We start from the raw sequence: 27,207 nt of genomic DNA on the forward strand, positions 1-27,207 counted from the left end.
CTGTCTTAAATAGTTTAAACGGGTGCCTTTAAATCAGGTGACTGTGGAGGACAGAGGAGCTTCCTGAAGAAGTTATAGGTCTGTGAGGAACAGAATTCTTGCTTGTTTGTAGAAGATAAATATTTCTTTTCTGCACCATTACACAAATGCTTAATGATTACACAAGTGATTTCCTGTATTATTTGTGACATTCAGTCTTGAATAGATGAATATTACAGACCTGCAACTTTTTTTGTTTTTGTTTTTTTGTTTTGTTGGTTAGACAATGACGAAAAAGTAAGAAATGTCCTTTTCCTGCACTTTGTGGAAAACTATTATCTAAATAAATAAAATGGTTCTGGCAGCCATTACAAATTATATAGCAACTTCATTATTTCTATATATTTAATTTATTTTAATCATGTATTTTAGTTTCAATTTTAAAAGTATTCTTTTTTAAGAGAAGCCAGCCTGAAAAGGAATATTAAAAAAAAAATAGGCTGGTTTTGAATATAATTAAGTCTTTTTTTCTAAATAACATCATATATGAAAGCTTTAAAGTAAAATATAAAATAAATAAAATTTTAATTTGTGTCATAATATAAATGTTTTGTTGGGATATTTTTTAATAATGAACCGTTCCTTTTTTAATTCACGGTTCTGTGACGTGAGGAGAGGAGGGGGTGACGTCACCGACGTTGTCAACACGCACGTTGTTAAGTAACGAGAGGGGGAGGCAGTCTGGAGTACAGAACGGCCGTGTGTGCGAGCGCAGCTTCTCAGGGACTATCAACAGGGAGCGCAACCGACGACTGAGCGTAGGGCTTGGGGTATGAGAGCTGCCAGAATCCGCTCTCATCCTCCTCTGGTCGGGCTTGTGTCCGACTGACAACCATCGGATCAGAAACTCCACTTCATCAGCTGTCGGACGAACCCGGTATCGGGTGAGTGTTGGGTCGGGGAAGCGGAGAAACCAAGGGGGAAAAAGGGAGCCGAGCCGACCGAATCGCAGTCTTCTGTTCACGGCTTACAGGATGTAGGGGGAGGGGGCGAGTAGTACGAATGGCTATGTGGACTGGCTAGTTCTCTGTGTATAAGGGTGCGGTTGTAAATATTATACAAAATGTAGTGAAAAAATATTTTATTGACGTTTAATTTTATTTGACATTAAAATATAATGCCTTTTGTTGTGTTCGGTTCGATTAGCACTAGCTTAATCGTAGCGGTCCGACGACTACTACCTATCAACATACTATAAAAAACACTCCGCAGCATCCATTAAATGCTTTTTTTTTTAATTATTCAATATTTTAATTTTCACTCAAACATTTAAAGCACGAGTGTTTCCTTTAAATGTCACAAAGCTACATATTTACGAGTAACCGAGCATAGGATGTGGGTTTAAATTCGTGTGTGTGATTTGGAAACAGGCGTGCGTGACGTGACGTTTGCTCCGTTTGTCTGTTATTGCGAAATTGGTTTCTTGACATTTCTTTTTTCCTGTTTGCAAAGAGGACAGTTCCCGTCCACGTAACCTAAGATAGTCAGACAGTCTCGGGTTCTCAGGGACGGAGCGCACTACTTTGTTGCGTGGAAGTTTGGACCATCATGTACCACCACCCGTTCTGGGACACCATGTCTCCACATTGCCCGTTAAGTCTCCCCCTGACCAGCAGATGTGTTCTGTCCCATCTTGACCAATCCACTCTCAGGGAGACGATTACTACTCTAACGGCACATGTTGTTTTTCCAGTGCAGGGTGACGAGCTAATTCCAAGGGCTTGACAATACTCAGGCCACCTTGGAAACTTTAAACCGAGGAGTTGCTCCTAGCAGAGTTTCATCCCACAGAAGTATTTTATGTTGTTGTTCTGTGTTGTTCCATTAATCAGAAGCTCTGCGGTTCTTGTTGGCCTCTAAAGTCTGGTGCTTGGCTGGCTGCAGGACCTAGGGTACCCTCTCAACCCTAACCCTTTCTTAACCCTGATCCATCTGGCTCCATGACATAGCAAGCTGTCCTTATAGGCCACAGTTCGTTCTGGATTTAGGACTTTAATTTGACATTTAAGACCTACTTGAATGTAAATTGTGTTTTTTAGCATGTTCTTGTGGAATCTTTCTCATGATGGAGGACATGTATATAGAAATTAATCTTATAATTCCATTTTCAATGCAAATTATTGTGGAATAGGAGCAAATGCTAAAAAGCTTGTAACATAGAAGCTACGACAACCCACAAGCTCCATTCCGATGCATCTGCTTGTTCTTCATTTTCTTCATCCGGGCTTGGCATCTGGTTCAAAACTCTATGGCTGGATAGCTCTAACATTACTCACTATATATGCTGTGTGTATATAGAGTGTGTAAAGAAAGGGATGATGGGAAACGAGGGCAGGCTCTCTACATGCCAACAGTCCCACCCACAACTTAGAGGCAAATTTCTGATGAACTCCTGCCACTACAGAAACTATGTCTTAGGAAACGACACTTTTTTTAAAAAAGTTGACTAAAAATGGCATAATTGTAACTAAGAGAGCTCTGGGAATGCTTGAGAAATGGATTATGATCGGAGTAGAACTTTAAAAGCAATCACAAAAAGGTTAGTTAAAAAAAAAAGTCAGTCCTGTTTTTTTTCTTTTTCTCACTGCTTATAATTAAGCAGTCCGCTATGAGCTAATATTTAAGTCACCAGCAGATTCTTGGTGGGAGATGATCAAACTGATGTGTGGTTCCTTTAGTTGTTGTGAGAGTCTCATTCTGAGATCTGGTAAAACATTTGTACCCATAAGAGGATGTTGGTTGAGGTCTTTTTTTCTTTTTTTTTTTTTTTAAAGGGAAACCAAGAAGCTTGTAGAGTACATGCTTCAGTCGTACTTATCTTGCTAGTACTTGTTAGTTAAGAGCTACTGGGTTTCATTATGCCTTAAAGAAGACCCTGTTGTTTTCGTCGTAGCCTCACTGAATTATATTTGACAATGTTTCTTAGAAATGCGACTCTGCATCAGTGCATTGTCTGCAGCTTTTTTTGTTTCTCTGAAAGTTCATTGCACACAATTGTGCATGTGTGTGTGTCTGGGCCTTGCCATGGATGGAGCCCGCCACCGTTCTGTTTGTGCTCATGCTTTCCATTCTGTGGCAGTGCCAGCACAAAGCAGCAGAGAGCTTAGCCTTGCTCTTGCAGTGGCTGCTCAATGTGGCGTGGTGGAGCGTGCTAAATAAATGATGATCATGCTCCAGCATCACGTGCAGCTCAGCTCAAAAAAAAAAAGGAAAAGGAAAAAAAAACTGTATTTCATTTTTGTGTGTGCCAAGTGGTGTTGCTCTTGCAGCATTTGTCCATGGTTCACTCCTCATCCAAGTAGAAACGGCCATTTGCACGTTGCCCTCATTTCTCTGTCTTACTCCTCCCTTGCCTGCTTGTTTAGCTCACAGCAACCCCCACCCTTCCACGCCAAGCTACCCTACAAATCTCATCTTGTATTTCTGGAGAGCGGACAGCTATTTGCTGATCAGTTAGTGGTGCTCAGGCTGACTTCTCAGAAGCATGTGTCTGGTATTGATACAGATCATGGGAAGAAACTCTCCTTTTTGGGCCTCTTTGAACAACTGAGAACTTCTACTTTTATTCTGTCTTTTTATTACCCTCGAAAATCAGATTGTTTTATGTGAAACTAAACTAATATGAAGGTTTCTTCCTTGTTTTGATCAAATATACATCGTCTTTTGATGACAGTAACACCTTGCAACCATGGAGCTGAGAGTGGGGAACAAATACAGGCTGGGGCGGAAGATAGGGAGCGGTTCTTTTGGAGACATTTACCTTGGTAAGTGCAGTAACTACTGCTGTGGTTTATAATGTTGATGCGTTAGTGGAAATTCTTGTTCTGAGCTTCTGCATGCTGTTCCTCAGGTGCCAACATTGCCACAGGTGAGGAAGTTGCCATTAAGTTGGAATGCGTGAAGACTAAACATCCACAGCTGCACATCGAAAGCAAGTTTTACAAGATGATGCAGGGAGGAGGTGAGCAAGAGTGTCCTTGATGCACTTACATGTTATTGTTGTAGGTAGGCTAATCAAAGATAATACATGTTGGTCATCAGCATGCGATGTATATTAACTCTTTCTTTAATTTATTATTTGGGAGTGGGAGCTGTGTGGGAAACTATGTAATTTGGTTACGGTAACTTTCTGTTTCTCCTTTAGTGGGTATCCCATCAATAAAGTGGTGTGGTGCAGAGGGCGACTACAATGTGATGGTTATGGAGCTGCTTGGCCCCAGTCTGGAGGATCTGTTCAACTTTTGCTCTCGGAAGTTCAGCCTAAAGACAGTCCTGCTTTTAGCAGACCAGATGGTAGGATGTCAACTTTTTTTTGTGGAAATTTTTCATGTTCATTTAAAAACTGTACAGCTGCTAAGGTGGTTTAGTCCACATAAAAGTGGGACCAAAGCAATCTAAATCATAGCCACTAGATTACTCTGGTCTGAAAGAACCCCCTGGCCTTATCTGTTCTTCTGGATCCACAGTTGCTTTGTTGGCAGGTCTTGTATCAGAGCAGGGTTGTTTATTTTCCAGCTACACCTGTCCTACATGCTGCTGATTACCGGGATCCGGTGTGTACAGTCCATCCTAATCTAGAATCACCTGCTCTAGATAATCAGCAGTAAGTAGCCAGCGTTCCTGCAGAGTCTTAAAAAGTCTGCAGTTTACAAATCTACAAATGATACCTTTTAAAAGTTCTTAAGATTGTGTTTAATAAAGCATTGTATCGCTTAAATATTACTGTTTTAAACTAGTAAGCTGAACTATATGCTAACATTCTAGTAATGATGATTCCACCTCAAGTTTTTTTTATTGAAGGCAGGAACCAATTAGGGTGAGTTTTGAAGCCCCTGGGGGATCATAATCCCAGAACACTGTCAGGGGAGCTAACATCTCACAAGCAGCATTTAGAAGTTTCAAATTTTATGCTCCGTTTGCAGAAAAGTTCATTCTCCAGTCCCCGGTGAATCGGGACATGTTTGAGGCTCGCTGCACCTTGTGAAATGGGCATTAAATGCAGTTCTAAGTGGCCTTAAAAGGATTGTAAATTGAACTTGTTTTAATCCTGGCAGGGCAGAGATGGATGCAAAACAAGTCAGGGAGTAGCTTTTAAAAGCAGGGTTGGGTAGACCTGGATTTGACCACTTCTGACCTATATTTATTTTCATGGATAACTCACCTTTTGTTCTAACAACAGCTGCTTTGTCAGTCCTCTAAAAATAGGCGTTTGCCTCCCTCTGTTCAGCCCATTGAAGGCCTTCCTGTGCCTCTTTTTTCCATAGGTCCTGTTGTCCTCTCTGTCCTGTCGTGTCCCACTTTGCCTGAGTCATCGATGTATTGACCGCTTTCAATCCATTCTGACAGTGAAAGACTATAATATCTATGGAAGCGACAGATGACATTTCAGTCTTCCTCTATTCCAGATCAGTCGCATCGAGTACATCCACTCCAAGAACTTCATACATCGAGACGTTAAGCCGGACAACTTCCTGATGGGACTCGGCAAGAAGGGCAACTTGGTGTACATCATCGACTTCGGCCTGGCTAAAAAGTACCGGGACGCTCGCACACACCAGCACATCCCCTACAGGGAGAACAAGAACCTGACGGGAACGGCGCGTTATGCATCCATCAACACACATCTCGGAATTGGTAAGGTTTAAAACTCTCCGGGGGGGGGGCAAAACATTGAATATATAGTCATGCATCCATGTAAGTCTGAGTAAACTGGAATGTAGAGTCAAAACTCTGCAGTCAAGTTCATGATTTTTACTTTTCAAATAAAAACATCCTAATGGTATTCCATACTCTTTCATGCACACTTCAACATTTTCTCCCTGCCACTCTGTCATGTCTAACTTAACTTTAATAGGACTTTCTCATTTTTTTTAGACCTTAATGTACAAAGTCGGCCTTCAAAGATGATGGGATTATTTTCTGTTTGACTTAACTCTCCGTGATTAAAAGCACATGCAGTCAGTTCAACCGTGTTTCATGTTTTGTGTCTGCAGAGCAGTCCAGGCGTGACGATTTGGAGTCTCTGGGATATGTCCTCATGTATTTCAACCTGGGGTCCCTCCCCTGGCAGGGCCTCAAGGCTGCAACCAAGAGACAGAAGTATGAGCGGATCAGCGAGAAGAAAATGTCCACGCCCATCGAAGTTCTCTGCAAAGGATACCCATGTAAGTGTTAGGAATGTCTGTGTACGGAGAAAAAAAAAGTGGTTCCAAAAATAATCCCTACTGTCTTTGTGACTCAGTGCAGGGTCACTAATGCTCCTCAATAGCAGAATAATCAAATAAACCTTTTCCGTTATACCTTGTTTTAATTGGTCATTTTCTTTTGTTTTTGTCTTTTAGCCGAGTTCTCCACGTACCTGAACTTCTGCCGTTCACTCCGCTTTGATGACAAACCCGACTACTCCTACCTACGCCAGCTATTCAGGAACCTTTTCCACAGACAGGGTTTCTCTTACGACTACGTCTTTGACTGGAACATGCTCAAATTTGTACGTTTGCAGTAATTATACCTAAATCTGTCTGCATAATTTCCTGCTTTGTACTTGGCTTTAACTTATCAATATGTTTGTCAGGGTGCCAGTCGGACAACTGAGGAGGGAGATCGCGAGAGGAGGACAGGAGACGAGAGGGAGGATCGGATAGGCGGAGCCCCCAGGGGTGCAGCCTCTCGCGGGTTACCTCCAGGGCCCACCTCTGGAGCTCCCAACCGAGTCAGGAACGGGCCAGAACAAGCCATCTCTAACCCCGCCTCACGGGTCCAGCAGTCCGGTGAGTGCTCAGCTAGCTTCCCTTCAAGCCCGCGGCTGATCTCAGAATAGTGTCCATATGGGCTGATCTTTGCTTAATTATAGGTAATACGTCACCTCGTGCAATTTCTCGTGCAGAGCGAGAGAGGAAAGTGAGCATGCGGTTACACCGCGGAGCCCCCGCCAACGTGTCGTCCTCGGACCTCACAGCCCGGCACGACCAGTCAAGAATTTCCACGTCACAGGTGAGGATCCCGAAGTGGAAAATCATTTAGCTTCCAAGCAACAAAAATATATAATTTTTTTAATGTGCAAACACGGGAAAAAAAACTTTTTTTGCTAGTTTTAATATTTATTAATGTAGATCTGTGTATAGTAGAGTTTCTTGCTGTTCAAATATGCACAAAATGACTTCCTTATATCAATGAAGTGTTTTTGAGTCTCTTACGTGGTGTGTTTTGCAGGTCAGCGTGCCATTTGAGCACATGGGGAAGTGATCATTTTCAGCTCTGCACGCACATGAAAGCAACAGGTGAGTGTTGGCATGAAAAGTAAATGTAACCAGTGACCCAGACAGTAGAAACCTTCTCTAACGATGATCTCTGTTGTTGCAGGGCTGCAAGGAGTTTTTGCCTGTCTTTTTTTTTTTTTTTCCTGTTTTTTCGCCGCCCTCCATGCTCCATTCTTTTAACTTGTTCAGTGAAAAAGCTGGTTGTTGATGTTGATTATTTTGGAATGAGATATTAAATTTTTCACCGATTCAAACCTGCATTTTTACTTGGACTTTTGCGTCCTGAATCCTGGATCACGAAAATCACAGTACTGAGTCGGGGCAACACCTTTACCGGATCTTTCCCACTCCTTTATCCCATTCACAAAAACATTCCCAAAAACACTGACAAATGTGAAGTAAAGGTGGCAGCAAAAGAGCATAAAGGTATCAGGAAAATGCCTGTTCTTTTTTTTTTTTTTTTTTTTTCACTTTAGTTCAATGCAGCAAAGATGACTTCTCTCACAAGTCCTCTTCATTTCCCCAAAATAAGTTAATATTTTTAATTGCTTTTAAGAAACGCCAGCTAAAATGAGCATTTAGTTGAGATGGAGAGATGAAGGTGAGAGGAAAGCGAGCTACTAGAAAGGCAACTTTGAAAGGTTTGAGTAAGTCACGTTTTAACTGTTGTAATGTTTCCTGCTGTTTTCCCCCCCTCATTCATTTTTGTGATGATATCCTCTCAATAGTTAAGCATCTCGGCACCCCTTTTTGTGGCCTCTTTGGATTTTTTTTAAATATTATTTTAGGGAGAGTTGACATTTTAAAGACACACTCCCAAACTTGAGGAAAACTCAAAAATTCTGATAACAGACCAGAAACCATAGTTTTTGGCTACACTTTTTACAGTAGTACCTAATGTTTTTTTTTTCTTTTGTTATTGGATGCTATAGGGGAGGAAGAAGCCCTGTTAGGGGGGTCAGGGGCATCATTTTATTTACATTTTTTTCCCCTTTGTTTACTCCACTGTAAATATGTTTTTTATTATTTCACTGTAAAGCCAAATGTGGTTAATTGTTGTAAAGGTGTAAAGTAGAAAAATGCATACTAATGATCTAGGGTTGGGACTTGGAAGGAAGACTTACACTTAAAGACGGCTGTCTGTTGCGGTGCCAGCTGGGTCATTCAACAGTTCCTTTGTGCGTGAGTGACTGAATCCCTGCAGAGAACAATAAAGTTACTTTGACATATTCTCTTTAATTTGTAATATTTATGCAATTTTTTGTACATCTTTTTATTTACATTTTTTTAGCTTTTGCTCTTTTTTGTGTGCTTTTATCAGGGCTCGCCCTCTAACATACTTCAGTACTTGAGATTTTTTAATTATTCCTCCAGCAAAAAATATGTCTGAAGTTTTGTGTTTTTTGGATTTTAACTTCTCAACAACCTTGATGATGTCATTTGAAAACAAGATGTGACTGAAAAATGCAATTGCAGGGATGATTGTGTATATAACAGTGTAATGTGTGTAATTACCTTTGTACAGGCCATCATGACCCAGTGGCATTGTGACTGTAGATTTGGGGTGGGGGGTGACGTTCAAGGAGAAGAAGCAAAGGGGGTTTCACTTTGTGTATTGTGTACTGATATCCTGTACAGTTCTTTAACACTTTACTTACAGTATTTGTGTATATTTTATGAAGTAATAAAAAACGTTGCCGACATTTTGGCCTGAAGTGTTTTTAATCGGTTGCTCTACATTGCCTTTCTGCATCTGAAAGTCTTTTTTTTTTTTTTTTTAATCGAAAAACGGTGAGGTGGAGTTTAAGCATCAGCACGCATGCGCACTAGCTGTTACTGCTAGCGGCTGGTGTTGACATACTGCCGGTGATGTGGGACATAACGGTCCGCGGCACAGCAGCTTTAGGGTAGAAATAGCTCGATTATACCACCTTAAATGCGACTTTATTATCGTATTTTGAACTTGTTAGCAATAAATGTTTTTCTTTTTTATTAGCTAATTGGAGAAAATAAGTAAATTGTTCGGTTAGCAAGGGTTGCTAACAGGCTAGCTAGCAGCAGCAGCGCTCCGTAGCGAAGGCTCGGCTGCTCACACTTCAAAGGGGCCAAGTTTCCGGGGGCGTCAAACGAAAATGCGGTGATTCGATACGTGGCTGGATGCTGTCGTTTTGACTAAATTAATGTCTGGACTGAAAGAACCGAACAAGAGGTAAGCACAACGGAAAAAATGAGATTCAGCTCTAAATCTGCCGCTACCATTTTTTCCAAATTTCTTCTTGCTTTTAACGCGACACAAAAAGCGTCATGTAAATCCACTCGCATTTTTTCTTTCACATTTTTCCTGTTTATTATAACATTTTGCTGTTAGTAAGAGTGAATTATGTTGGTTAAAAGGTGGAATAAGCCCATTCCTGCTCAAGTTCTTACTGATGAGATACTGCAGCCACGCTCCTTAATGATTGCTTTTAGGTGATTGCTGTTTGTTCCAGAGGAAGATTTAAGCTGAGTCCACTGATGTCACAGCATTTGAAATATCTCCAGGGATGCAGTCAGCAAGATTACCCAGCTTCCTGTATCTCTTGTTTGTTATTGTTGGGTTAATCTAGTGTTTGTGATGACCACAGTCCTCTCCTCTCACGGTGGCCTTTCAGATGTTGCCGGATGTTCTGTCTTATTTCTAAGTGGCAAACAATCATTAGTGATATGAACCTTTTTTTCTCAGGTTTTTTTCTGCATCATCTTGGTTTTTGCTGATGCTCGTGCAGTTATCAGTTACTCTCCCACTGTTTCATTATTTGAACAGTCAGATCTGGTCTGGTGTGCAACTTGAATCCCTGGATTCTGCGTACTGATAAAGGTTAAGGAGCATGAGTCATCAGCGACAACAATCCTCTTCACCCCGTACTTTGTTGTTTCACAAGGAAGAGCGAACCGCTGTTAAATGATCTTTCTTTGTGGATGATTGCATTATTGTCCTTCCTGGAAACCACACTGAAGTTCCTGACGTAATTGTTGATGTGACAGATGATATTACCCTGGGGCGCAGTTCGATGGTGAAGGTACCTTGAATGTGTTAAATACGATTAATCCTCTGTTTTTGTTTTTTTTTAAATACACTTCCTGTGTGACATGCATCACTTCTGTGTCCGCTGTTCCAGTGAAAGCAGCTTTTATACTCTCTCACTTGTGAATTTGTGCATTTACTGCTTTAGTTTCATGTCAGAAGCCTAAAGGTTGAGTCTGTGTTATTGTGTGATGTCGCTGCTTTATGCTTCTGCATACAGATCACAGTCTTGTTTGCACCTTTCCCCCCGTTTTCACATTTTTAACTCCAATTTGCTCATATGTCATATCTGCACAATCTCCTTTGGATTTGAGCGCTGTCCTACTTTTTGTTTGTTTGCTTTTATCCCCTCTATTTTCATTCCAGCATCAGCAGATTTTGGTTTGAGATTTAGGTCATTGCAGATCTGTGGAGGTGCAGTGATTTATTCTGGCTTCATAACCCTAAACAGAAAGTTTGATGCAGATCCTTCTTACATCAAATGTTCTGGTTGAATTGTTCTTGGTCTCAAATGAAGTGCAGATGTTTATGAACTCCTGCTTACTTCCTGCAGATGAGTCAGCTTTGGTGGCGAGAGAAGCGCCTCTCTGAGGATTTGGGGAATGGCTCCCCCAACGGCCTCCCAGCCTCCGCGGCCCCACAGGTTTCCAATGCATCTATGGTTCCCGAAACCCCCCTGGTCACACCGGAAGAGCCTTTTTTCCTGATGACCTCCACTGCGCAGACCATATCAGGGTTTTTTGTTTGGACAGCACTGTTGATCACATGTCATCAGGTGAGAGGAGCAAATGTGAAGTCCAGTGGTTTTCTTTATTTTACTTATGATATCAGAACCAGATTTATTTCAAATCATATACTTATTAATTTAATGCATTTCCATTCCTGATCATTAAAGAACTTTTCTACCTAATTTGAATTAAATTAAACAAAAGTACAATTTGCATTAGTAAAATAGTTATTGCCTTTCTCACAGACAGCACAGCAAAGGAGTTTCCCTTAATGCATTTTATAAAAACTAAAAAAGTAGCATTACTTGTGATAATGCTAGTGTGAATGCTTTTTGCTGAAACTAGTCGCAGAAGGTGCTGAAGCTTCTTGCTGAAAATGGTGATGCAATCTACTTTAATTGCTGAAGGGATTTGCTGAAAATGTAAAAGCTATTTGCAAAATGTTAAATTTGCTAAAATACTGGAAACATGGTTTAAAAACAATGAAAGAGGGCTGAAGTTTACCACAATTTCTGAAAAAAATCTTGTTAAATTTCTTCCCTAATACATGCTAATTAAAAAAAAAAAATTAGTGTGTTGCTTAGATATGATCAAATCTCCATATAAGCCCAAAAATACTAGTAGATGCCAAATTAACCAAAAAGGCTAGCTGTTGGTTAAATATTAGCTAAACTCCAAAATAGCCTAAAATTCCTCAAAAACATTAGCCTGTTGTTAAAATAGAAGCTAAACACTAAACTTTCCAAGTTTAGTGTTCAGGTAATGCAAACTTGAAAAGTAGCATTACCTGCGATAATGCTAGTGTGAATGATTTTTGCTGAAAGTAGTCGCTGAAGATGCTGAAGTTATTTGCTGAAAATGCAAATACTATTTGCTAAATGTTAAATTTGCTAAAAGACTGGAAATTTTGTCAAAGATCTATTAAAGAGCGCTGAAGTTGGCCTAAATTTCTGAAAAATGTGTAGTAAAATTGCTTAAAAATCCCTAATACTTGCCAATTTTGCAAAATATATTTAGTGTGTTGCTTAAATATGAGCTAAACTCCAAATTAGCTAAAAAGAAACCTTAGTAGATGTCAAATTAGCCAAAAAAGCCAACTCATTGATTAAATACTAGTTAAACTCTTAAAATTAAAATCCTAAAATTCCTTGGTAAACTTCAAAAACATTAGCCTGTTACTAAAATAGAAGCTGGACTCCAAATTAACATAAAAAACTCAGTAGATAAAAAGTTAGCCAAAAGCATTAGCACACATTGCTAAAATACTAGCTAAACTCCAAAATAGCCTAAGGTTCTTCAGTAAACTAAATTAGTCAAAAACGTTAGCCTCTTGCTAAAATAGTAGCTAAACTCTAAATTAGCCTAAAAACCCCAGTAGATAACAAATAAACCAAAAACGTTAGCACGTTGCTAAAATATTAACTGAACTCCAATTTTAAAAAAAAACATCCTATAAAAGATTAAAACATAGCCCATGAATATATTTAAAAAGCTTCTTGCTAATTTACTTAAAACTTTGAAATTTGAAGACTTTCTCATTCATGTCCCATGGGACATACTTTGCTCAATATTGAAAAAAAATATTAAGTTTATGAATACCAAAATTACAAGCAGTAATGTTCTGAACAAGCTGAATGTTTTGATACCAAGATTGCTTAAGTCGCAGAAAGTGTGGTTGAGTTTTTACGTGCTGAACAACATATGGAAAGGAGCAGAAGAATCACTGTAGTGTGAATGCTTACTAAGCATTTTACACAGTAATTAAATCAATCCGTTTTACAAATCCATATCAAATCTTGCAAATGAAAGTAGCTTTTGATGTAAAACTTCAGATTCAAAGCAAGTCTCATTTGTTGTTGTTTTGTGGGATGGCTCAACCAAAGGGACAGTGTTGGTTATGTAGTGCACAACGACAGTGTCTGCTTTCATAATCTGTTGCTAAATATCAATATCATCTGGTGTGGGGAAAGACTTATGCTAGAGCATGAAACAAGAGCTTCATGTCCTACATTTTCTTATATAATAACTATTTTATGCTTCATCTTTTAAAACATTCAACACTTTTTGTCCCCATGAGCTCTGTTGATCAGAGCAGTATGTATTTCTTTTAGTGTTGAGTCTGTTTGCTAAAAAGCTCAGAGAAGGGGATAAAGGAGTCGTGGAGGGACGTGCTGGAGTGTGGGAGCTCCACCCTCAGTCAACGTGACGGCTGACGAGTAGGAGCCAGTTTGGATGAGCTGATTCTTACCTGCTGGTGGACAAGCGAGTGTGGGATGGAAAACCTCAGAGTGACAAATAGATGTTTTATGATTCATAATTCTGTGAACAAGTTCAGTTTATGGTCCCTCTAGTATGAAGAAGTATTTATCTTGTCCTCTGTGTGTGGGAGATCTGTTGTAGCTTGAGGGGGGATTTGGGTTCCATTGTTTACAGAAGCTCATCACTTACAGGGTCAGAGAATAGCCCCGTCTTTTTAAGGTAACAGGTGCTGCAAGCTCATCCATCAAGTAATCAATGAGCAGGAGGGGTGTGTGTGTGTTTGCCTTTGTGTGTTTGTGCGGACGTACAGCCGACGGTCACCTAGCAACAATGTCCGCCACTGCACTGGCTTGTTTCATGTGCTGTCACCCACTGTTTGCTATTCTACCCGAGCTCTGTTTACAGGCCAGGAAAGGTGATAGGTGTGGGCATTGTGTAAGTGGAAGAGGGGGGCCTGCTCCTCCAACCGTCTGCTCGTGTTGAATGGGAGTGATGAAAGCGGCGTATCAGTTTCCAAAATCAGCCCCCACATGTTGGTGCACACGCCCTGCAGGCTCACGCTGCTCCAGTGTCTGACTTTGGCAAATGTATACTCTATGCACAGATTCAGGTTTCACAAAGTAGTGTTCTGGTTTCTGCACCGTAGTTACTCATGCGTGACACATATAGAGACAAATCTGCAGTTTTACTAAAAGAAGAGTTCCCAAATTTATATTAAATGTTATTTTCTGCACATTTAAATAGAATAAAAGCATAAACTCTCTAATAGTTGATCAAAACTACACTACCAAAAGCTTTTGCCTTGACTCACATATAAACTGGAGTGCCATCCCATTCCTAACACATAGAGTTCAATATAATGTTGCTCCACTTTTTGCAGCTCTTAAGCTTCACTTCTAGGAAGGCTGTCCACAAGGTTAGGGAGTGTGTTTATAGGAATTCATGACCATTCTTCCAAAAGCGCATTGGTCAGGTCACACACTGATGATGGTGGAGACACCCTGGCTCTCAGTCTATGATCTAATTCATCCCAAAGGTGTTCTATGGGGTTCAGGTCAGGGCTCTGTGCAAGTTCATCCACACCAGACTCTGTCCTCCATGTGTTTATGGACCTTGCTTTGTGCACTGATACACAGTCATATTGAAAAGGAAGGGTGGGAATATGGAATTGTCCAAAAGGTTTTGGTATCTTGAAGCATTCAAAGTTCCTTTCACTGGAACTAAGAGCCAAACTCCTGAAAAACAAGCCCACACCATCATTCCTCCTCCACCAAATTTCACACTCGGCTCAATGCAGTCTAAAATGTACTGTTCTCCTGCTTCTTTGTATACACTTGTTGACCGGCCAAAGTGATTAGAACATCTTATTCTGATGATTTGGATGGATGAGCCAATACTTTTGGTAATATAGTGAAGGTTTTCTGCTTGTAATTTACTTTTTTTCCTTCCTTTTAGATCTACATGCACCTGCGTTACTACAGCTCTCCAAATGAGCAGAGACACATAGTCCGGGTCCTTTTCATCGTCCCCATCTACACCTTCGACTCGTGGCTCAGCCTCCTGTTCTTCACCAACGAGGAGTATTACGTGTACTTTGACACAGTCAGAGACTGCTACGAGGGTAAGTGGTCCAGGGAGCGCTGCTGTCATCCTCCAGCGCGGTCATCCGTGAGTGTTTTGACTCCTGCTAAGAATAAGGACGTGAGTCAGGGCGTATTGTGATACTCCAGCAGCTGTCAGATGGCCTTTGTAGTGTCTTCATTTACCAAGGTTGCCATCTTTGTTCCCGCGCTACTGTGGCCTGCTGGGAATGCAGAGGAGGGGAACCCAGTTTCCTAGCAACAGTGAGAAAATGAGCAAATTCTGGAGGAAGCATCTCGCTTTGAACAGATTTGTAAAAAAACTGAAATGTGTCTTTCCTTCCCAGAAGTATTTAAGTGTTTCAGAATAAAATAATTGTACAAAGTACTTGTTAGTACATAATCCAGCTGTTGACTAGGATTATGAGTTCATAATGTTATGAATTTATTTGTTATTTTGCTGTATATTAGACAAAGACATGAACTTAGTTTTTAGCTTTTTTTTTAACCTTTCTATGGTTTAAATAATTTTTTTTTCTTAAGAATTCATGTGATCAAATGTTAAATTAGTCTTTAATGTTGTTTAGCAAGTCACAAAGAAAAGGTGTGTGAGCTTGTGCAGCGTGCTGACTTCAGCGTTTCCTGTGGTGTGGGAGGTGTTATGAAGGTCTCCCAGAGCACCTCCTGCACCTGTAACGCCGCCTGCTAAAGGTTACCTCACCTGAATGTTTAATGTTTGGCTGGTTTAAACACTGAAAAGCTGTTTTCTGAAGTGACCCCTGGAGGTGTCACACCACAGCTGAATGGTAGTTAGAAAACATGGGATTATTTATAACTTGTATTGGCGTTTTGGGGATGGGAGGGTCAGGAATATAAACAGCCATGCACAGACCTGCTGCTTCACAGTTTATGAGGTGAGGGTTGCACACCTCCACCATTCTTCACAGCTAACACTGTGTTATTCAGACAGTGGAAATTCAAACTTCAAATATTGTTTTTTTTTTTCATTTTGGAATAATGCTTTTTTTTCGCAAAATCTTTGCATTGATCGTTAGGAGTGATATCTTGAATAACATTCCTGGTTCATCATTATCAGACTACTCCTCGTCAAATCTGAACTCTAACCTCACTTTTTGTAATCCCGCTCCCTCGGCCTGCTGCTGTTTGTGACTCATATCTGCCTGGAAATACAAACCCAAACTACAAATGAACTCATTTTATTCTCTTCTCACTGAAAAATGAAATTATTGGTACAAAAGTAAAAGAACAATACTTGTGAAGATGTATCTCGTTTGTATTTTTTTTCCTAAATCTTTTTATTTCTGCAGCCTTTGTCATCTACAACTTCCTGAGTCTGTGTTATGAGTATCTGGGAGGAGAGAGCGCCATCATGGCTGAAATCCGAGGGAAACCCATCGAGTACGTATTTTTTGTTGATATTTTGCACTTTATCCTTTTGGCCAAATCCGAATTCTTCCCCTACTCCTTTGGCTTCTCCATACCCCTTTATTTAGCCCTCCAGAGAATTATGGAAAAATAGTGTCTACAAATTTGGAGGTCACTCCCACTCGATGATGTCATCATCAATAGTTGCCGGTCAGCTTCGTTAGCACGGAGCTCCCAGCACTCGCCACATACATAACAACATTGTTTTTATAATTTTAAAAAGATCATGCTGAAACAAAAAGTTATTATTTAAATTTTAATGTAAAGCTCTGTGCATTCGAGCACACCTACATGCAGAGATACGCTTTTCCTCCACGGCACAGCATGACACGACTCACCCTCACGGTGATGGGCACTGCATCCCTCAATGGCGAAACTTAGCCCTTCAAAAAATATATTCCAGACACCCCTACCCCTTTAAATGTCCCTACAATTGGAGGGGTAGGGGAAGAATTTGGACCTTTTTTACTTTGTCATTTTTCCAGGGTTTGACATGAAAGGTCTGCTTTGTTTTCAGGTCGAGCTGCATGTATGGAACCTGCTGTCTGTGGGGTAAAACCTACTCCATCGGTTTCCTCAGGTTTTGCAAACAGGTATGAACCTCTCTTCTTTTCTTTGCTGTGTACTTTTTTAAAATAATTGCTAATGTTCAAGCTGCTTCAGACGAACGTTTTCATAACCTTAGTCTTTTTCTTCGTCAGGCCACTCTGCAGTTCTGTGTGGTGAAGCCCCTGATGGCCATGATTACCGTCATTCTTCAGGCTTTTGGGAAATACAAAGATGGAGACTTCAAGTACGTTCCAGCTTGTTTTTTTTTTTTTTTTTTACACTGCTTTGAGCAATTTTGTGCGATTATCAGATTAAAATGTTTCTGTCTCTTGTTTCTATCAGTGTGGCGAGTGGCTACCTGTACGTCACAATAATCTACAACATCTCCGTCAGTCTGTCGCTCTACGCACTCTTCCTCTTCTACTTCGCCACACGTGAGCTGCTGGTTCCGTACAATCCTGTGCTCAAGTTCTTCATGGTCAAGTCAGTCATCTTTCTCTCCTTCTGGCAGGGTACGAATTTTTTTTCTTTTTTCCTTCATGACATGACATGACCCTAAGCTTGACTTAATGCATTTTCAAATGAAACAACCAACACATAAAAAAAACCCATAAAAGTCCCTCTTAATTAAGCTTATATTAATTTATTTGTTGTTCTTCCTGAATACTGTGGATCTTACACATTGCAAAGATTATAAATACAAAAATACAGACATTTTCCCATTTTTACAAGACTTTGCTTTGTAATAATGTGTTTTTGTCAGTACTTGCATAATAATTTAATTGAATGACATAAACCTATCTATTTCATTTAGATTTTTTTGGAGGCATTTTGGGATTTTTAATGAATTTTTCCAGCCAGAAGTATTAATAAGTGTCACTTTAAACTAGAAAATTACAATAATGGGCAGAACATTGAATCCAACTCTAAACATCGTCTTAGTTAAACCACTCCTACCTTCAAACACGGTGGTGGAAGTATCATGCTAGGGTACAATTCTGATACTTGTAGACTTTTTTAATCTTCTACATGGAGGCATATTAACTCTTCAGCTCTTGCAAATGTTGGTTTTCCTCACGGTGTTGTTTCTCCGGTTCAGGAATGCTACTGGCCATCCTTGAAAAATGTGGAGCGATTCCTCAGATCAACTCGGCAAACTTCTCAGTCGGCGAGGGAACCGTTGCTGCAGGCTACCAGAACTTCATCATCTGCATCGAGATGTTCTTTGCTGCCGTGGCCTTGCGCCACGCGTTCACTTACAAGGTCTACATGGATAAAAGGCTGGACTCGTACGGTAAGGAATGAAGAGGTTTGGGGGTTTAGTAAAGAATAGAAATGTGAGGCTATAACGGGCAGACGAGCAGACTCTAGTGAGTCTGTCTTCCTTTCTTTGCTTCAACTTAACGATTGTGAAGAGTTTCTCTTCCTTCTTGTCTTCTTCCTTCATTGTCAACTTGACTTTCTTTGTTCCTTGTCTCTCTTTGCCTCGTTTTCTTCTTGCTGCGCTCTTCTCAAAGGCTCATTTTCTAACTATGGACAGTACGGTAGGTCTGACATCAGCTGTGTTTTGTCTGTCACACATTAAGCTTCTGTTTGGTTGGTTTGTAGCATTTGTTAGATAACGTTATCTTCTGCACACTGAGTACAGATGAGATTTTTTGTTCATATGTTTCTTTGTTTTTGTTTTTAGTTTTTTCAGCTTTTGGTTTTCTCACTGTTGCATTTACTTTTGCACCATGTTGTTCATGTTGTCTTTCTCCAACTGAACACAGCCTTAGTACAAGAACTGATAAACAATCACTATTTTCATCCAATCTGACTCAAACATCTTAAAGTTCAATAAAAAAAAGATTGGTTTCAATTTCTTTTTCCTGATTTAGAAAAAGAGTCATTTTCTTGGTATGTGTCAGAAAAGTAAAGTACAAGAAGAATAGAATATAATAATTTAGTCTATAAAATATATACATATGTGATTTGAAAATTAAACATTAAATATTTAATTGATACAATTATAAACATGTTTTATTTTAAGAATAGATATGTGTTATTAAGTTAAGTAAGTTAAACAATTTTTACTTTTTTATAAATTTGTTTACATTTAAAGAAAAACCTATGTCCCTTTCTGCCAACTAACTAGCATCTAAAAGTAAGAAAAAAAGTTATTTTTTTGTTAAAAACTTAAAATGTATTTTATCCTTTACTTTCTATTAATAAATTTATACTTTTGCTGTGCTTCAATATTTGTGAAAAGACTAAATGAAAACCAAACCTTTTTTTATTTTTTTATTTTTGTCCGTCTTACTTGTTTTCCTCATTCTGTTGTACAAATATTCCCCCTCCAGGGCGCTGTGCTCCGATGAAGAGCATCTCCAGCAGCCTGAAAGAAACCATGAATCCAGGTGACATGGTCCAAGACGCCATCCACAATTTTTCGCCGGCATATCAGCAGTACACCCAGCAGTCCACGCTGGAGCGGGGTGGGGGGCCGCCCCTGTCCCGCAGCCACAGTAACCTCAGCACCCGCGGAGACAACGAAAAGACACTTCTGCTCAGCTCTGACGACGAATTCTGAGCCCCGAAACTATCGTGATGCTCATCTTACTTCTACAAACCCAATCTATGCCTGTTGAGGCAAATTCTTATTTTTTAGCCTTAAAATGGAAGGTGAAATGGTGTTACGAAAACAACAGCAACATGTGAGGGAGTGTGCTGCAAGGGGGTCAATCTCAAGAGTTAAAAGCTGTGTTGTTCTGATGTCATACTGCAGTGATGTTTGTTTTTGCTGAGTATGAATCAGAACAAATACTCATGCCTGTGTTTAGCACCTTAAACGTGCACTTTAAAAGGGTATGGCAGAAAATGTGTCACTTATGAGGCAGAGAGGGAAAAAAGTGCCATTTTGAACTGAAACATGCGGCTTTCTTGATTCTTTAGTTTTGCTTTGACTCTGATCTTCATCTTTTGACTCTGATTGCCAAAAAGAGGGAGCAGAAGCCAGCATCTCACTGTGGTCCAGTTCCGATTGCTTTATAAGCTTTTGAATTATGTTTTATAATCTCACAGTGATGTCATTTTAACACTAGTTTGCTGGAAAATATTCTATAAATGTTAAATATACCATATATTTTGTCATTATTGTGGGCTGGATGTTTAAGTGAAGCATAAGTGTAATAGTGCAGTTGCTGGTCTGCCTCTTGTGATGTTTGGATTTGAAAGCAGGGAAGCAACAGCTGGGCTACAGAGATTTTTTTTTTTTTTTTTTTGCGTGGGCAGAGGGACTAACAAATAAATACACTCATGCAGATTACTGAAGAAACGACGCTTCCGACAGAGCCGGCCCTGCTGTGATGTGCCGTGGATTATAATCTCCTCATTAATGGCATTACGTGCTGCTCAGATCAGGCCTGCCTCTGGTGGTGCTGCTTGTAACAACACTATTGTTGTAGTGTTTGTGAAAGATGTCAATCATTACTAAAAAAAAAAAAAAAAAAAGTTATATTTTGGGCAGAATCCAAATAATTTGCCTTACTTGTCTAAGTTAGCAGCTGCAGATCAACACTAGTGGAGTTGTGAGGACAGAATGTATCAAAGATGAGGTTCCTTAACGTGGCATTAAGTTAGCAGCATGCTGAGAATATTTATCTCATTTGGTTTGCAGTTGAAGCTTCTTACTCGTATCTGTAGTGCTCCAAATGTCAGTCGCTCCACAGGTCTTATCTGCTGTCTCTGTGGGGCTTCACTTAAAGTCACAGGGTTGAGAACATTAATAAATGAACACGTAATCAGTTCTTGTAAAGCATAGCAATTTATTACCTTCAGCACATCCAGCTCAAGCTTCTATAATCAAAACCTCATTTAAATAATTGCTTTAATATAAAACAACTCCTGCAGCTGCATAAATAAAGATTTGCCGTAAATAACATTAAGAGAGCACTGTGATTTGTTCACAGGTAAGCCAGGTATGGCATCGTTTGGTATGGTTTTTAATATTTTTGTGTTTTAATATTTTAATTTTAAAAATGCACCGGTTTTGTTTTATTTTTTGCTGTATCCTTTTTAAAATGTATATTAAAAATAAATATATGGTGTTTTGATGCTGAATAGATTTTTATTGATGTTCCAAAATAAATAAAAGATCAGTTGAAGAAAAAAATGCTTTTTTTCATACAGCACTATTGAAAACAGAACACGCGCGTTATCGTTAAGAAATAATACTATTTTTTCCAAATATTTACAATTTCTAAAATGGGACTTTTAATTTGAAAGGGTTTTGCACGGAGGCGGAACGAGGACCTTTACCCTCATTGGTTAGTAAAGTGTCAATTATAAAAGGGGGCGGGGTTTATCAGCATCTGACCAGTTACACTTTCTTCTGGTCACCGCTTAAAGCTAGGCTAACAACACCGACGCTATCCAGTCTGTTGCGTTCTAATAACAACCCAAACTAACTAAAAGTTTAAATGAAATAAGTGGCATAAAATACATTTAAATTTGACATTTTTTTAAAGGTATTTTGAGAAAGAATTACATTTCGACTTGGAAGGAGGCGCGTTAGGTTGAGCTAACGGTTTTGAGCCAAGGCCAGAAAAGGTAGCAACGAGGAAAAGGATTAAATTTGTAAAAGGTGTGGGGTTTTTTTTTTTTATTAGTATTTATTGTCTGGACGCGTGCCACCAAAATGAGAGGTTCTTATGGAGACAGAGAGAGAGACCGAGGTCGTGACAGAGGGTAAGGGTCAATAAATCAGAATAAAACTTAATTCTAGCATGCTAGCTAAGATGTAACAGGTTGTCGATTTACTGCAGATAAACAACAACAAAAGCACATCTTTAGTTTGTGGAGAATTGCTCCGTCTTGATCTTTTTGCGTTTCTGAATCAGTAGTCCTCGGTTTGGGTCCAGTCGAGGCGGAGCACCTGGTAAAAAGTTCGGAAACCCAGGGGATCGTTTGCGCAGGAAGAAATGGGATCTGGACCAGCTGCCCAAATTCGAGAAGAATTTCTACACCGAACATTCTGAAGTGCAGCGAATGAGCCAGGTACAAAAATCAAATCCAACTTTATTTATAAAATCAAAACAGTTGTGAACAACCCAGAGTGCTTTGCATTTAATAGAATAAAAGTGAATTTTCAAAATATCAGCTAAACCAACTCACCCTTTACTAACTTGAACCAAAAAAAAAAGTAGTTATCTATGGTTGTAGTGATTCCTTTTTAAAGATTCAATATTTGTAGTTGCTGATGCGATTCATAGGCAATACTGGTTCATTTTAAATGATCCAATTGGATCTGATTCATTGACCTAAAATCGATCCAAGACATATTTATCCAGAAATTCATCCAGTTTGATAGAGATCAGCCCACTGTTATTTTTCCACATCAAATTAATACAAAAGGAACAATATTAGAACAGTCTACCACCCTGTGTGGTCACATGACTTTACTCAATTCAGTGTTTCCACACATTGGACTGTAATGATGGTTGATCATTTTTTGCGTCCAACACATTTATGTTGTCTGCTGTGATGCATTTGGTAGTGAAATAAACCTACTTTACCTTAATCTAAATGGTATTTTCCAAGGTTGATTTATTTCATTTTGAAACCACTCTAAAGGTAAATTGCCTCAGACAGATCGATGTAGTTGGATTCTTGGAATAGAAATCGATAATCGTTACATCCCTAATAGTAACCAAAATTTAAATTCACACCCACCCCTTTGCTCTCTCCCTCCCCTCTGTTCACTGCTGATAAATCTCTCCAAAACCAAAAGACACAATGAGAATCACTGATATTTGTGCATTTGACTCATTTGTTGTTATTTCTTCTCAGTTTGATGTTGAGGAATTTCGCCGAAAGAAGGAAATCACAGTTCGTGGTTCCGGATGCCCAAAGCCGGTCACCAGCTTCCATCAGGCCCAGTTTCCCCGTAAGCCTTCAACCCCCTTCTCAAACTCTACATCACAACTTCTGAACCTGCTTCGGCAACACTAACTAAGGTTTATGTTTCTGCCTGTCTAGAATATGTGATTGACGTGCTGATGCAGCAGAATTTCAAAGAGCCCACAGCCATCCAGGCACAAGGGTTCCCTCTGGCCCTCAGTGGGAGAGACATGGTGGGAATCGCTCAGACTGGCTCTGGGAAGACTTTAGCGGTGAGACACATCCTCTGAGACAACTCTAATGGTTCTCCTGAGCTGTGCAGGATCCAGTAACCGTTATCTGCTTGTTTTCCTCAGTATCTCCTGCCCGCTATAGTTCACATCAATCATCAGCCTTATTTGGATCGAGGAGATGGACCTATTGTATGTGAATACCAGTTACTTCCTGCACCTCTGGGTCTCTTGCTACAGTGTGACATTTATTGTGTGTGTTTCAGTGTCTGGTTTTAGCTCCAACAAGAGAACTGGCTCAGCAGGTCCAGCAGGTGGCATGCGACTATGGGAAATCCTCCCGTATCAAAAGCACTTGTGTATACGGGGGCGCTCCGAAGGGACCTCAGATTCGGGATCTGGAGAGAGGTGAAGGAAATGGCTTTTTTCCCCCTGTCTAGATTTTCACACGTGTTAGAAACACTAAACACTTAAAAATTGTATCTTTTAGGTGTTGAGATCTGCATCGCCACTCCAGGACGGCTGATCGACTTTCTTGAGTCGGGAAAGACCAACCTGCGGCGCTGCACCTACCTCGTTCTGGATGAAGCCGACCGTATGCTGGACATGGGCTTCGAGCCGCAGATTCGCAAAATCGTGGACCAGATAAGGGTACAGCATGTCGCTAGTTACACAACTCACATGTTATATTTTTTTAAGTATTACAGCACAACAATATCCTAAAGTCATTATTGCTCAGTTGATGTGGTGTTTGTGCAGCCGGACAGACAAACGCTCATGTGGAGCGCCACCTGGCCTAAAGAGGTGCGGCAGCTGGCAGAAGACTTCCTCAAAGATTATGTCCAGATCAACATTGGCGCTCTGGAGCTGAGTGCCAATCACAACATCCTGCAGATTGTGGACGTGTGTATGGAGAGCGAAAAGGACCAAAAGTAAGCATCAGCTTTTGCAGTTTAATATGGAGAGAAAATAGACTTGTCCCAATTTGTGCGTCACTATTTATTGATTTGTAACTCATACAATACATTCGGTGCATAACTTTGTGTACTTGCAATTGTGTATTCACATGTACAAAATTACAAAACAAAAATACAATTTACACATGCACAACGTAAAATTACATGACGTTGAAACTCACTACACAGTTCTTTAAAAGTTACACACAAATCACTTGTTATGCATACACAAAAGTGCATTTACGCACGAATCTGATGTGACACCCTTTTCACATCTTCAAGATTTTTGTGCAAGTGATGTGTTTAAGTGCTGCTAGAATGCTGGGCCATCAGTCTTCTCACCAGCTGCTTTGAACTGTGAATAATATCTGGTGAAAACTTGACTTTTTCCCACTTTCTTTCAACTGATGTGTCCAAAAACTAATGTAAAAACTAAATACAAAAACTAATTCAAAACTACATTTTCTTCATTCTCAGCTCTCTTTTGCGGCTCTTCCGAGAGCAGGCAGCCTGAGGTCCTCCTTGACACCCAGAAAGCAGACAGTCGATCAGCCCTGGGTGTGGAGAAGGACCTGGTGCTGTCTGCTCCCGCTGTATAAGGGGAAGAGGGTTCTGACACCAGGGGAGCAATGAGTCCTTTTAGTTTTGAGTGTCATAAAAATAAATATTTTGACTTTTCTTGTATTAATTAGCGGAACATATATGTTTAAAAAGTGGTAAAATGTCACCAGATATTATTCACAATCCAAGTTCAAAGCGACTGACAAGAAAACTCTGATGACCCACCATTCTAGCAGCATTTAAACGCATCATTTACAAACGAATCTTGGAGACGTCGAAAGAGTCTCACATCAGATTTGTGCGTAAATATAGTTTTGTCTGCGCGTAACAAGTGATTTGTGCGTAATTTTCATTGAGAATTGTATGTGTAGTTAGTTTCAAGTTGTTGTAATTTTAAGTTGTGTGTGTGTAAATGCAGTTTTTAAATTTTGTAATTTTTGCACTTGTGCAAAAAATGTATTGTATTAGTTACAAATCAAGAATTATGCACGCACAAATCCAAAGTTACGCACAATTCAATGTTAGTCTATTTTCTCTCAATACAAAATTGCCTTTTTTCACAACTCATATAGATAACTCAGATAATTTTACAGATTGTAAAATTTTGTTTATAGTCTTAATTTTTATTCTACTATTATTAGATTTTTATCTAATGCATTTTTTAATTGAGCACCAAGACCAAAAAAAATTGATTAGAGGTGATGAAACACTTTTTTATGTTTTAACAACATAAATTCATCAAATAACTTTTTGTTTGCTAAGAAACTGCTTCAAAAGTCATCTGAGACAGAAGGAGCAGCTAAGACGCAGATGTTTCTCTGCAGGTTGATCCAGCTGATGGAAGAGATCATGGCTGAGAAGGAGAACAAGACCATCATCTTTGTAGAGACCAAGAAACGCTGCGACGACCTCACACGCAGGATGAGGCGTGACGGGTAAGAGCGACATGGATCACTAAGATTCTACACTGCTCAGTGAATCGAACATAAACACGTTTGAATCATTTCTACTCACCTGATCCGTTTTAGGTGGCCAGCAATGTGCATTCATGGAGATAAGAGTCAGCCAGAGAGAGACTGGGTGTTGTCGGGTAAAAACAACTCTTTATTTTGACTACTTAGGCGTCTCTTTTGAAATAAATGAATGAATTTGATCATCGGTTGTGGATGTTTCAGAGTTCCGTAGCGGTAAAGCTCCCGTCCTCATCGCGACTGACGTGGCTTCACGGGGTTTAGGTACGTAAAGCGCTGGCCTGTAAAGCAGAGGGTTTTTCTCTGCATACGGACGTTTGAGCGTGAGATGAAGAATTCATACCTGCTGGTTAGGAGCTGGACATGACTGCAAACTAGAGGTGGAACGGATCACAAAACTCGTGGTTTGAATCGCGTCATGGATTTAGGGTCACGGTTTGGATCATTCTTCAGATTAGTAAAAGTTTAAAAAAAAACATCAGGAAAAACAAGAAGATACAAGCCTAAAGTTACTTTTTTGAACAGTTTTAAAACATATTTGAGAAAACATAAAGTACTAAAAATCATAAATATACACTTACACATCCTTGAACTTTGAACATAAACATAAATGTAAAAGCCTGTAGTTTCTGATTACATTTACATGTCTGGAGACCAAATCTACAAAAACTAAGAAAAGAATGCTTGAAGGGTAACCAAACCCTAAATTAACTTTTTTGGGCTGTTGACCTCTATAAATGAGGATTTAAAAGTGCTTTTTTTAAGTTATTGACAACTTTTTCACAAATTAAAAATAAACTTGTTTAATTCTTGAAAATAGTCAAAAACTGTCTGTGTGCCCTACAGGTTGAAACGAAGTATAACAGTTGAATTTCGTGATTGGTCAAACAGTTGAACTCCCACGTCATTTTAGAAGTCCCTCTCTGCTGCTCCAGTAATAACAGTCCTGTCTGTAAGCCCCACCCCTCTGACTGGATTTTCACCATAGACTGTATAAGAATAACTGGACAGAGCAAGCCCCCTTACTTCCGTGTTCCATATAGGAAGTACCAATGGGTTGCAAAAAGGCCAAAGTCCCATTGACTTACATTGGGAAACAGACAGTTATTTCTCAGTCATTTTATATGTCAGAATAATCATTCTTCCTCTGCTGCTTTCTGCTTAACTTCTTTTTTCTAATCCTAATTTTTTTTAAAGATTTTTTTCCGTTATCACAAGTTATTAGAGTTATAAATTGACCAATCAGATGGCTCAATAAGCGTTTGTGGGTCTGACGTCGACCGTCTGGGGGGTTTGATTGACAGATGACGGGTAGCCAATGGGAGCAGACTTCATCAATGGGTCCGTGAAGACCTTTTAACACCTACTTTACAATTCAACAATGTACCAATCATTGTCCTACTGTTGTTTTCCTCAATGGAATGTACCGATGCAGCAGTTTAAAACAACAAGAGGAGCATGCTGTCGACATTTTTAGATGAGGATTTACTCTGTAGAAATAGATTTCACTCTGAGGTTATGTGCTTTGGACTTTTTTCTTTGTTTAACGTTTGTTTGTCTTTTTTTCACTGTTTTGGTTGTAGCTTATAAATTATAAGTTGCATAAATGAGCATAAAATCACCAACCAAAGATTCATCTTCGCCGCACTTTTCCAGCTTCAGCCTGAATTAGACGCAGCCGTCTG

The 27,207-nt window shown here is 39.7% G+C and overlaps 3 protein-coding genes across 7 annotated transcripts in view; all 3 read left to right on the forward strand.

Moving 5' to 3' along the window:
• The first annotated feature begins 680 nt into the window (after positions 1 to 680).
• On the forward strand, positions 681 to 9,001 carry LOC112146573 (casein kinase I). 2 transcript variants are annotated; one of them, XM_024272469.2, is made up of 11 exons: positions 681 to 923; positions 3,713 to 3,803; positions 3,890 to 4,000; positions 4,184 to 4,332; positions 5,445 to 5,673; positions 6,033 to 6,203; positions 6,381 to 6,529; positions 6,614 to 6,809; positions 6,893 to 7,032; positions 7,252 to 7,319; positions 7,402 to 9,001. In XM_024272469.2, the coding sequence occupies exons 2-10, from the start codon at positions 3,728 to 3,730 to the stop codon at positions 7,282 to 7,284; spliced, it is 1,254 nt and encodes a 417-aa protein (XP_024128237.1). In that variant the 5' UTR covers positions 681 to 923; positions 3,713 to 3,727; the 3' UTR covers positions 7,285 to 7,319; positions 7,402 to 9,001. The 2 variants fall into 2 exon arrangements, with proteins under 2 accessions (XP_024128237.1, XP_024128238.1); XM_024272470.1 differs by having other exon boundaries at positions 690 to 923; positions 6,926 to 7,032.
• Positions 9,002 to 9,130: 129 nt separating this feature from the next.
• LOC112146572 (transmembrane protein 184B) lies at positions 9,131 to 21,015 on the forward strand. 2 transcript variants are annotated; one of them, XM_024272467.2, is made up of 10 exons: positions 9,131 to 9,507; positions 10,916 to 11,137; positions 14,805 to 14,970; positions 16,258 to 16,348; positions 16,893 to 16,968; positions 17,077 to 17,168; positions 17,267 to 17,436; positions 18,024 to 18,218; positions 18,442 to 18,468; positions 19,267 to 21,015. In XM_024272467.2, the coding sequence occupies exons 2-10, from the start codon at positions 10,916 to 10,918 to the stop codon at positions 19,494 to 19,496; spliced, it is 1,269 nt and encodes a 422-aa protein (XP_024128235.1). In that variant the 5' UTR covers positions 9,131 to 9,507; the 3' UTR covers positions 19,497 to 21,015. The 2 variants fall into 2 exon arrangements, with proteins under 2 accessions (XP_024128235.1, XP_024128236.1); XM_024272468.2 differs by lacking the exon at positions 18,442 to 18,468.
• A 219-nt stretch (positions 21,016 to 21,234) lies between these two features.
• The window catches only part of LOC112146571 (probable ATP-dependent RNA helicase DDX17), a 9,810-nt gene continuing 3,837 nt past the window's right edge, over positions 21,235 to 27,207 (forward strand). Inside the window, exons 1-11 of one of the 3 annotated variants that reach the window (XM_024272464.2) lie at positions 21,235 to 21,652; positions 21,808 to 21,961; positions 22,754 to 22,850; positions 22,943 to 23,076; positions 23,161 to 23,226; positions 23,301 to 23,442; positions 23,525 to 23,685; positions 23,794 to 23,966; positions 25,376 to 25,486; positions 25,580 to 25,641; positions 25,727 to 25,786. In XM_024272464.2, the coding sequence (XP_024128232.1) occupies positions 21,603 to 21,652; positions 21,808 to 21,961; positions 22,754 to 22,850; positions 22,943 to 23,076; positions 23,161 to 23,226; positions 23,301 to 23,442; positions 23,525 to 23,685; positions 23,794 to 23,966; positions 25,376 to 25,486; positions 25,580 to 25,641; positions 25,727 to 25,786 (1,210 nt within the window). In that variant the 5' untranslated portion in view covers positions 21,235 to 21,602. Of the gene's footprint in view, positions 21,653 to 21,804; positions 21,962 to 22,753; positions 22,851 to 22,942; positions 23,077 to 23,160; positions 23,227 to 23,300; positions 23,443 to 23,524; positions 23,686 to 23,793; positions 23,967 to 25,375; positions 25,487 to 25,579; positions 25,642 to 25,726; positions 25,787 to 27,207 lie in introns of all 3 variants that reach the window. The other 2 variants (XM_024272463.2, XM_024272466.2) reach the window with 2 other exon arrangements.

The sequence above is a fragment of the Oryzias melastigma genome, linkage group LG8 (assembly GCF_002922805.2).
Source record: "Oryzias melastigma strain HK-1 linkage group LG8, ASM292280v2, whole genome shotgun sequence".
NCBI lineage: Eukaryota > Metazoa > Chordata > Actinopteri > Beloniformes > Adrianichthyidae > Oryzias > Oryzias melastigma.

What these genes read in the sequence shown, in the direction of transcription:
- LOC112146573 (XM_024272469.2), top strand. Translation starts at nt 3,728, where the DNA reads ATGGAGCTGAGAGTGGGGAACAAATACAGGCTGGGGCGGAAGATAGGG. An exon ending in TTTTGGAGACATTTACCTTG is followed by an intron (nt 3,804 to 3,889) that starts GTAAGTGCAGTA and finishes GCTGTTCCTCAG; the next exon opens with GTGCCAACATTGCCACAGGT. An exon ending in CAAGAATTTCCACGTCACAG is followed by an intron (nt 7,033 to 7,251) that starts GTGAGGATCCCG and finishes TGTGTTTTGCAG; the next exon opens with GTCAGCGTGCCATTTGAGCA.
- LOC112146572 (XM_024272467.2), top strand. Translation starts at nt 10,916, where the DNA reads ATGAGTCAGCTTTGGTGGCGAGAGAAGCGCCTCTCTGAGGATTTGGGG. An exon ending in ATCCGAGGGAAACCCATCGA is followed by an intron (nt 16,349 to 16,892) that starts GTACGTATTTTT and finishes CTTTGTTTTCAG; the next exon opens with GTCGAGCTGCATGTATGGAA. An exon ending in TACAAAGATGGAGACTTCAA is followed by an intron (nt 17,169 to 17,266) that starts GTACGTTCCAGC and finishes TGTTTCTATCAG; the next exon opens with TGTGGCGAGTGGCTACCTGT.